This window comes from Lepus europaeus, chromosome 14 (genome assembly GCF_033115175.1).
Source record: "Lepus europaeus isolate LE1 chromosome 14, mLepTim1.pri, whole genome shotgun sequence".
Taxonomy (NCBI): Eukaryota; Metazoa; Chordata; class Mammalia; order Lagomorpha; family Leporidae; genus Lepus; species Lepus europaeus.
The window spans coordinates 19,580,674-19,590,321 of NC_084840.1; the positions used below are offsets into that span (position 1 = coordinate 19,580,674).

The 9,648-nt window shown below is 53.1% G+C and overlaps 1 protein-coding gene across 2 annotated transcripts; it reads right to left on the minus strand.

The window, feature by feature from the left end:
- Positions 1–1,444: 1,444 nt before the first annotated feature.
- On the minus strand, positions 1,445–9,248 carry PPP1R15B (protein phosphatase 1 regulatory subunit 15B). Of its 2 annotated transcripts, none has more exons than XM_062211656.1 (2): positions 7,003–9,243; positions 1,445–3,865 (listed from the first exon to the last, which is right to left on the minus strand). In XM_062211656.1, exons 1-2 carry the CDS (start codon positions 8,809–8,811, stop codon positions 3,644–3,646), a joined length of 2,031 nt encoding a protein of 676 aa, XP_062067640.1. In that variant the 5' UTR covers positions 8,812–9,243; the 3' UTR covers positions 1,445–3,643. The 2 variants fall into 2 exon arrangements, with proteins under 2 accessions (XP_062067640.1, XP_062067641.1); XM_062211657.1 differs by lacking the exon at positions 1,445–3,865 and adding an exon at positions 3,872–4,927 and having other exon boundaries at positions 7,003–9,248.
- Between the last annotated feature and the right edge of the window lie 400 nt (positions 9,249–9,648).

Below are 9,648 nucleotides of genomic sequence, written 5' to 3' on the forward strand. Positions count from 1 at the left end.
AATGCCCTGAATTGTTACTGTCCTGTCATCTGTTCACACGCTTGCAATACTCCCATGTTTTGTTTTTTTCCCTTCAGGGTAGTTTTTGCTTTTACCATCACATTTTTTCAATTTTGCAAATGGGAGATCATGGTCTGCCCAACACGTGGATATCACTGCTTCTGTAAACACTATTTTACTATTTTTCTTTGCAGAACTGGAAAGCCAATTTTATTAAGCATTTATTTTCTTGAAAGGCACAGTGAGAGAAGAGAGTATCTTCCACCCACTGGTTCACCCCCTAAATGGCTCCAACAACTGGGGCTGGGCAAAGCTGCAGCCAAGAGCCAGGAGTCCATCGGGTCGCCCACGTGGGCGCAGGGACCCAAGTATTCGGGCCATCTTCCGCTGCCTCCCCAGGCACAACAGCAGGCAGCTGGGATTCTCACTGGTGCTCGGTATGGAACCTGCTGTGTCACATGGGCCTCAGCCAGGCCAATTTTACAATCACCAGTCTCAGACGGGCCGCTCATACTACAAGAGCCAAATTCTCCCTTCCATTACTAAAACGTGGCAGTGATAATACTCCCCCTACCATTTCGCTCCTTCACTAGCTAAGGCACACTTTACACATCACGTAACTTTTTTTTAATTATAAAAATTTATTTGGAAGAGTTACAGAGGGAGAGACAGAGAGCTCTTCCATCCGCTGGTTCACTCCCCAAATGGCTGTAACAGCCCAGGCTGGGCTAGGCAGAAGCCAGGAGCTTCTTCCAGGTCTGCCGTGTGGATGCAGGAACCCAAGCACTTGGGCCATCTTCTGCTGCTTTCCCAGGCACAACAGCAGGGAGCTGGATCAGGAGAGCAGCCGGGTCTCAAAATGGCACACATATGGGATGCCAGCTCTGCAAACAGCGGCTTAACCCACTGCGTCACAGGGCCGGCCCCATCACTAAGTCTCTTAAACCATAGAAATGTATCCTGCGTAGGCCGGCGCCATGGCTTAACAGGCTAATCCTCCGCCTTGCGACGCCGGCACACTGGGTTCTAGTCCCGGTCGGGGCACCGATCCTGTCCCGGTTGCCCCTCTTCCAGGCCAGCTCTCTGCTGTGGCCCAGGAGTGCAGTGGAGGATGGCCCAAGTGCTTGGGCCCTGCACCCCATGGGAGACCAGGAGAAGCACCTGGCTCCTGCCATTGGATCAGCGCGGTGCGCCGGCCACACCGCACCTACCGCGGCGGCCATTGGAGGGTGAACGAATGGCAAAAGGAAGACCTTTCTCTCTGTCTCCCTCTACTGTCCACTCTGCCTGTCAAAAATTAAACAAAACAAAACAAAAAAATGTATCCTGCGCCTCTGAGTGAACGGCACTGCTACAAGAACGCCTACGTAACCCTGAAAACCCTGCTGAGCAACTCCAAAACCGATACTACACAACATATATAAAGTCGAACCAAAATACCATGTAACACTTAATTGCAAATATATTTATTACCATTTACAGATTAGTTAAGTTATATACACAAATAGAACTTTAGCTACAAAATCCCAACTGGTTATGTGTAAATCACTGGATCTGAAGAAGCCGATTTAGAAGTCTCCTCATTGCCCAGCTTCACCTTCCTTAAATTATAAAAAAATACAATCTGACAGTTTGATTTCAAGTTAGAGATGAAGAGAGGTGTTCTCACACCTCAGCACTCCCAAGTGGACGTTCTGTCTGGACACAGCCTTTCACACGCTACAGTGACACTCAGAGCACCAGTACAAGACTTGAAACGTGGAAGGTTTAGTTAGGAGCCCCAGGATTTCCTTCTAGTGTTCCCACAACAGACGAGATTGGGACGGAACTGCCGAGAATTCTGATTTTCTGCTTCAGCCTAATTTTAAGATGGTCTTTCTCATCACCGTCTGCTCGCTTCCACGGGAGCGTGGGATACGCGAGAATGCTGAATGACGCCTGCACTCGCCGGGCTGCGAGGCTGCCGTCCCCAGGGAAGATGCCCCATCACCTTCAAACGTGCAGGGGGGCCACACTTCATAAACGCAAAAACAAAACCTGCGCCCCCGAAATAAAACAGCATGCTGCAGCCTGGTTTTACAACAGTGCCCACACGGTGCCAAAGGCTGCTGTCCACGTGGAGGCTGCTGCCTTCCAGGGGCCGCGGCCGGGCTTGACTCCGGCCTGCTCGCACGCTACGGCCGCAGGCCCTGCAGATTCCAACCGTGAGCGTGCTGTACTCCCAGCGTGCTCCACGTGAATCCACACATGAGCACCGGAGGCAGTCTTCAGGGTGAACCAGACAGGTAACGAAGACCAGGTAGATTACACACTGAGGTAGGAACCCCGCAAGCACCCAGAGGCAAACTTCACCCCCACCTAAGTTCGAGATGAAGAGCTCACCTATTCTGCTTGTTTTCTGGTATCCCTGGTAGACAGAAGCAGCCCCTTACAGCCGTGGCCAACACTCCCTGTCGGAGGGGCCCGCCGTGTAGCGCTCACTGCGCGGAGCAGGCACCCTGCAAACACTCTGGCCCAGAGCAGCCCTGGGCTAGAGGTGCCAGGCCTTTCTAGGTGGTAAATCCCTATCTCGGGAAATACAGGCTTGGCCATTATTTTTCTTTATTAACGTAGCAGAACACAATAAACCTGGATACTGATGGAAGTTTCTATTTTACATTTCGAATTTGAAAATTCAGAACTGCCCATTTCCAAGTTTAGTGTCACCTGACAGGTTCTAAAAGTGACAGTGCTGAGGCACGAAACTACTAACACTGGGTCCCTGCGGAGCGCAGACAACAAAACCAGAGGACGCGGAGATGCCGCCTCCCTGCTTCCCAGGAAGATGCTAGGCTGTGACATCTAGAAAATCAACGCCTACGACAGTCACCACTCTGAAGAGGCTGTACACTGCTACCTGCTGAAAGATACAAGGAGCCACATTCAACCGCGGCGCTCCCTCTCAGGGTCTGGGCAGAGCCACCGTCAGTGCTCACAATCTGGCAGAAAGCTACAGCCTCCCAGAGCAGAGGGGTCTGCAGAGCCGGGCTTAACAGAGACAAAGACACTGCCCACTTTGATCCAAAGCCAGTTTTAAAGAAAAACAGAAGTGATACAAGATCATGTCCTTTAAGCTGATAACATACACAAGATTATTTTAGCCTTAATATACACAGGCCGCATCACTGAAATTTTAAAAAGATACAAAAAGAAAAAAAGAAAAAAAAAAACCACACGTAAAAGTCCATAATTTCAGAATGTTGGGGAAAAAACAAACAAAACCAAAGTAATAGCAAGCTCAAAGTTCTTAGACAGGTATATGTAATTTAAATTAGAACCAAAAATGGGCTTTAAGCCCTATAAATATTATTTCCCTTGGAAATAAGTTCTGAAAGTGCAAAATTGTAACGCAAAAGGTCCCCTTTGTACTTCAAGCAAGCAAAGGAGAGGGCGGATTAAAAACTGTACTTCCTTTATTATTAGGGCTGAATTCAAACCTGGGTGTCTGACGGGATTTGCTGCAAAAAAATAACAATTAAACTAGATCACTGGATCCAAATTACATATCCTCTAAAGAATGTGGAAGGACAGCTGCCAATGTTTGTTTTAAAGAACCTCTGGAGTAAGAGGTAGAGAATGTTAGGCTCCAGGCTGTCAGCTCATCTCAGCACTGCCCAGAAACGTAAAGTCTTTCGAAGCATGTTTCCTGGAGCCTGTCAAAGACTCGCTGTCTGTGCTCCAACGTCAAGCAATAGCCAATAGCATCTTCTGTTTCTTGGATTCGTTTCTGGAATCTGCATCCATCCCTTGCGAATTCTTCCCATGGTCCTTTGCGATCCTCATCACCACTTATGTAATACTCAGTAACTTCTTCCAGGAAGGTCACCTATAAAGACAAAGACTAACTTTAACAATGCTCTAGAATCGCACAACAGGCACCGGGGTCAGCAACATCTCATGCCACCACGCACGTTACCAACGACATAGAGTTCTGAACACACGGAATTTGGACCGAAGAGTGACCGAATGCCACCTGAATCTTTCACACATACTCTCACGTATCTACCCTATCTCTGAACATTTCATCTGTCCATGTATCTATTTATCTATACACATACACAACAACAAAATGCCCAAATCACTTCTTGGGCTTTTTATTAATAAAAAAAACACAGATGGGAAACTGAAATTTTCCTATTATTAAGCCCTGCTAAGTGAAACCCTTAGGGAAATATAGTTCTCTGATATTCTTTCCCAAAAATGACAAAACATTTCAGCAATAACCGCTACATCTCTAGAAGTAACTGTTTTCATTGGAGCACAAAGGCGTTAAAATTTCACTGATTTCTATTCTTTTCTCCTTTTAAAAAAATTTGCATTTCTAGTTCTTCCAATTTTTGGATCAACAGTATATAGTTCTACTTTTATGACTTTTGTAATCAGAATATAGATGAGAAAGTTACTTAGTAACAAAGTTCAGCATATTTAAGGAGGTGTTACTAGAAAAAGGTCTGGATGAAGATGAAAACTCTGTATTCAGCACGTGAGCTCTACACTCTTGTACACAGACTGCACACCTCCCTGATCTGGGCTTGGGCCCATAAGTGTTTCAGGTTGGAATTTTCAGATTTGGGAATAGTTGTGTAGACTTTATTAGTTCAAAACCCTTAATCTGAAAATCCCAAATGTGAAACACTCCACAATCCAAAATCTTTAAAAAAAATTTATCTATGTATTTGAAAGGCAGAGTGACAGGGAGAGCAGGAGCAATCTTCCCTCTGTTGGTTTCACTCTCCAAACCGCCGCAATAGCCAAAGGTGAGCCAAGGGGAAGCCAGGAACTCCAACCAAGTCTCCCACGTGGCTGGCAGGGACCCAAGCACTCAGGCTGTCTTCGCTGTCTTCCCAGGCAAAAGAGCAGGAAGCTGGATTAGAAGTGGAGCAGCTGCCTGTGGCACAAATCCAAAGCCTGTTCAGTGTTACGTTGACACTCAAAAAGTTCAGATTTCAGAGCATTTCAAATTTCCGATTTTTGGATTAGGGAGGTTCAATCTGTACATGAAATTGTCACTATTATAATACATATGATGCCATGTAATGCGTAACAACCCCCACTCATTACTACTTAATTTCCAGTAACGAACCTTCTAAAATATCAAACTCCAAAAGTACTTGCTTTACAGTAAGTTCAACAGTTACATCAGCTAATCCCACGTGGCCAACGACTTTCATTCCCTTTACATCAGGCCCAGGAACGCCCCCGGGGACAATCAGCAGGTATGTAACATCTTACTAGATATTGCATTCTAGCCATGATTCATTCATCGGGCATTAAAATAAACAATACAAACAATGTCTACCACATGCCAAGCTCTTTGCAAAGTCTTACACTTATCTCATTTAAACCTCACTTCAACCTTAGGAGGCATGGGCCCTCTATCCCCTCGGTACAGCAGATAGGATCCAAACAGTCCGCTCTACTGTATTAGGCCATGACACACAGTATGCTGAATTCCTAGATCTGAAAAGCCTCCATCTAAGATTTAGATGCTCCCCATTACTGCCATATGCCTAAATAAGGGCAGGTGGTCAAAGCTGTCAAATGTTATCACATTTAGATACAAAATCAATAAATTTTGCTTCTTGTTCAAGTCCGGGATCTACTTCACCCATTTCACCTTACTCAATGAGCTAAAACAAGACACCAGACTGGCCTGGGCCATTTAAAGGCAACACAAGAAATCTAACTTATGTATCTCCATCTTGGAATACCCTGTACAAGAGATACTAGCATTACTGAACAAGTGACTGATCGAGGACATGGGAGTCCAGGTCCCCGGTCTGGCTGTCTCCACATCCCTTGGTCCTAGACACTCAGGAGTAAGGCAGACAGTCTCCAGCCGCCGTTCTCATTCACTGCCCCACTCTGGCTCTAACCAGGTCATTCTGTCAGGGGCCCTTAAAAGGATCAAGAAAGCTCATTTCTTACCAGGGCAGCTACAAAGTACATACTGAAATTCAATGTTTACACGACTCACCGCGTGTCCACAGCTAAGACCCGAGATTACACCCAGAGGTATGTTCTTCCCCAGGGATAGTTTCAAAGTTTGAAGCCGGGCAGCACTTGAAGCTACCTGATGCAGCAGATCCTGACAGCAACAGTCACTCTCCCACTCCTGTCGCTTTCCAAAGAAAAGGGCAGGAAAGTACAGGAACTTTTCCTCTACAATAAGACACCTCTGTGTTTGGGGGATTTTCAGTTCATTGCTTCAGCTGCAGGAACAATCTAAAGATTTCCAAAACAAAGCCAACCCACAGTGTGAGGGAAGGGTAACTCTCCAGGAGGCTTAAGATTAGCCCAGGACAGGAAGCAACTACTGAAGATAAGCGACCACGATTTACTATGATGAACTTGAGCTAGCCACTGCTAGCCAGTATGGCTACCAGCTCCTGTACCAACTATTAACCAAAACCCTGTACTGTCACCAGCTTCTGACACCGACATTAGTTACCCTCTTTCACAGAAAACCACCAGACAGACCTGACTTGCTACTTGGAACCACCACCCCCTGGGGTCTAAGGGTCAAGAATGAAGACAGGTGGTCACACAAACAAAACACTTAGGTGTTTGCAAACATTAGGCCCCATTTTAAAAACTGGTAAAACTCCATGGCAATCATACAGCCAGCCTCTGGAGAAGCTCTCCATCTCAGCCCCATGGGGGTACACGGTTTAATATTTCTGCTCCCCTAACACTAAGTGAGTAACGGAAGCTTCCAGGCAAACTGCCCCAACACCAACCCAAGTGGGAACGGCACTTGCCGGCTAACGTCAAGACACTGGCATCTCTGCTTCGGCAGGAACAATGCTCTACACGGAGGAATAAACAGGACTCATTCGCGAACTTCTCAACCCAAGTCTAAGCCCTCAGAGATCTTCCTCGAAAAATGCAGGATGAGGTCGCCCACCAGGGTCACGCTGCCTGCCCGCCCCCTCATCAGCATGTCACAGGGAAGAAACAAACCTTTTTCCTTTTGCTGTGTGCGTGCCTCTCTCCAGAAAGACTCCTGCGCTGTCCCAGGCCTGGACACTCACTTCCTGGGCTCCCTGCCTGGTGCACCCCACCAGAAAGCAAGGCGCGACCCCCAGCGATGGCCACCGTGGGCTCAGGCGGTCTCTTCAAGTCCTGACAGCCCTTCCCCTGTTTCCCTGACGTCTGGAAGGGAGCCCTAAAATTAAGCAGGTTGTAGGGGTCATCGGAATGACAGAAGGAGTTCCACAGTTTGAGGCTCTCGGCCTCATCTGCACTCGAGCCCCAGTCCTCCCAGTCCTCCTCCTCCTCCCCAGAGTGCGAGTCGGGGGTCTCGGGGGGGCCTCCCAGCTGGGGCGAACTCGCCCGATCCGACTCGTCCGCCGGATCCGGCTCGGAATCCGAAGGGGCCGCGGGGACCGCTCTGGCGGCAGTCTGAATCGTGGCCGTGAAGTTCTGCAGGCTGTAGGGATCTACGCTGAAGAAGGAGTTCCAGAGGTGAAGCCCCTCCGGGTCCTGCTCGAGGTCCGAGTCGGACAGCGAGCTGTCACTGTCAAAGCCATCGTCCTCGGCCTCCTCGTCCCAGCCCTCACCCTCCGAGTCAGAGCTCGTCTCCCCGTCGCTGGAGGCACCTCCCAAAATGTAATCTATCAGTTTGTTACTACAGGCCGGCCTGGCAGAGGGGGGCAGCTCCTCTCCGTCCGAGGAGTCGGCGGCGCCCGTGTGGGCCTCCCCCGGCACCTCCCGAGCGGGCCAGCTGCCCGGAGCCGCCGCGTCCCCGTCAGTCAGCAGTTCTACTTCTCCCTCGGCGGGCTCCTGGGAGGTCCCAGGGTCGGATCCCCCGGCAGGGGGGCCAGCGTCCTCTCTGCGGGGCTTCGGGTCCAGCCGCAGAAGGCTGTGCTCCTCCTCCAGGCTGTGGTAGCCGTGGTCTTGGTCGGGGGTGGGCAGCTCCTGCCCCTTGCCGGCCTGCTGCAGGAACTCCAGCCGCTTCATGCGAAGATGGTGGATCTCGGGCAGGCCTTCCGTGGACGGGGGCTCCGCACTCAGCGGCTGGGGCCGGCCCGGGTCCTCCGGAAGGCAGCCGCTCTCTGCAGCCAGGGTCTGGAAATCCACCAGCTCGCCACCTCCGCCGCTGCCCCGGCAGCCGACCTCTAGCAGGGGCAGGCAGTCCAGGCAGGAGGGGCTCACCACGTAGGAGACCACGCTGATATTGCCCAAGCGCTCGACGCTCAGCGGCCCGCAGGGCGAAGAGCCAAGATGCCGGTCAGCGAACACACGGGCCTGGAGGCCGCTGGGCAGCAGGTCGACGCCCCACAGCCGCTGCTCCAGGAGCAAGGTGTGCGCGCCGGGGTCCAACGCAGCGCCCTTGGCCTTGAGTTCCAAGTCTAGGGCAGAGGAGCACCGCCAGTGCAGCCCCTCCTCCAGCCAGTCCAGGGCGCTGGCGACCGCGCTCTCCGCCGGGGCCAAGGGCTTCTGCGCCGACGGGGCGGCCGGCTCCTCTCGCCCCCTCCAGGTTCTCAGGGCGCTGTAGCCGCCGGCCAGCCCCAGCCAGCGGGTCGGAATCAGAGCCCCGAAAAGCTGGCTCCAAAGCAGCAGTCGGTGAAGCAGGCCGGGCAGGGGCGCGAGCAGCTGGGCGAGCAGCTTGGCCCAGGTGCCGGGCGGCGGCGTGCGGTCCCCGCAGCCCTCGGGCGCGGGCGTCAGCGACTCGGACGGCGCCGGCCGCGGCCGCCACGGGAGGAGGGAGGGCAGCCGGAACCAGGCGCGCGCCCGAGGCCCGGGCCGCGGCCCCCGCTCCACCTCCATCTTCTCGGCACTCTCTCGGGCAGCTGCGCGGCTGGAGATCGACGCGAGTCGGGATCCGAAGAGGTCTACACAGGCCCGGCCTCGCCCCGAGGCGGAGTGGGTGGTCCAGGCCGAGCCCCGCGCCTGCAGAGGGGCCACAGAGGGCGGCGGCCTCGGCCGCGAGAGGCAGAGCACAGAGCCGGGCGGCCAGCGCAGGCGGGGGCGGCGGCCATGCTGGCGGGGACGAGGCGTCCTAGTGCGCGCGGGGCCTCGACAGCATAGGTAGGAGAGCTCCCACGGCGGCGGCGGCGATGACTCTTCCAAGAGACGGCCGGCTAAAAAAAAACCCCCGCACAGCGCGACACCGGAAGGGATAAGGAGGCGGCGGGCGCGGCTGGAAGCGAAGCTCAAAATGGCCGCAAGGCCGGCGCAGAGTCAGGACAACCCCCGGCCGCCGAGAGACGCAGGTAGGCGGGGCATCTACGCATCCGCCCCCGCGCCGCCCAATGCCATTGGCCGAGCCCTGGGAGGCGGGCCTTCTCGCACTTCCGTGTGGCCGCTGATTGGTCCCGCGCGATTTCCCTCCCGGCTTCCTTACTCTCCGCAGAGCCGTTCGCGAGCGGGAGGTTGCATCAGCCGGGCCCGGGCGCTGCGCGTGCGCAGTGAGTCAGCCGTGGGCTCCCGCGAGGCCGCGCCTCGGCGTGGGGAGGGCGAGGGTTCCGAAGCGGCGGAGGCGTCCCCCGCGCCGGTTCCGCGCCGGTTCCGGCGGAGTTCAGTGAGGGGCTTGTTTGTGGCGTGGAGCCGTGTCGCAGTCCGCGTAGGTGGTTGGTAGCGCGCGTTTCCCACGCGCAGACCCAC

Coding starts and splice junctions, on each gene's coding strand:
- PPP1R15B (XM_062211656.1), bottom strand. CDS start 8,811: ATGGAGGTGGAGCGGGGGCCGCGGCCCGGGCCTCGGGCGCGCGCCTGG. Junction 3,866..7,002: donor CACACAGCAAAAGGAAAAAG/GTTTGTTTCTTC, acceptor TTGTCTTTATAG/GTGACCTTCCTGGAAGAAGT.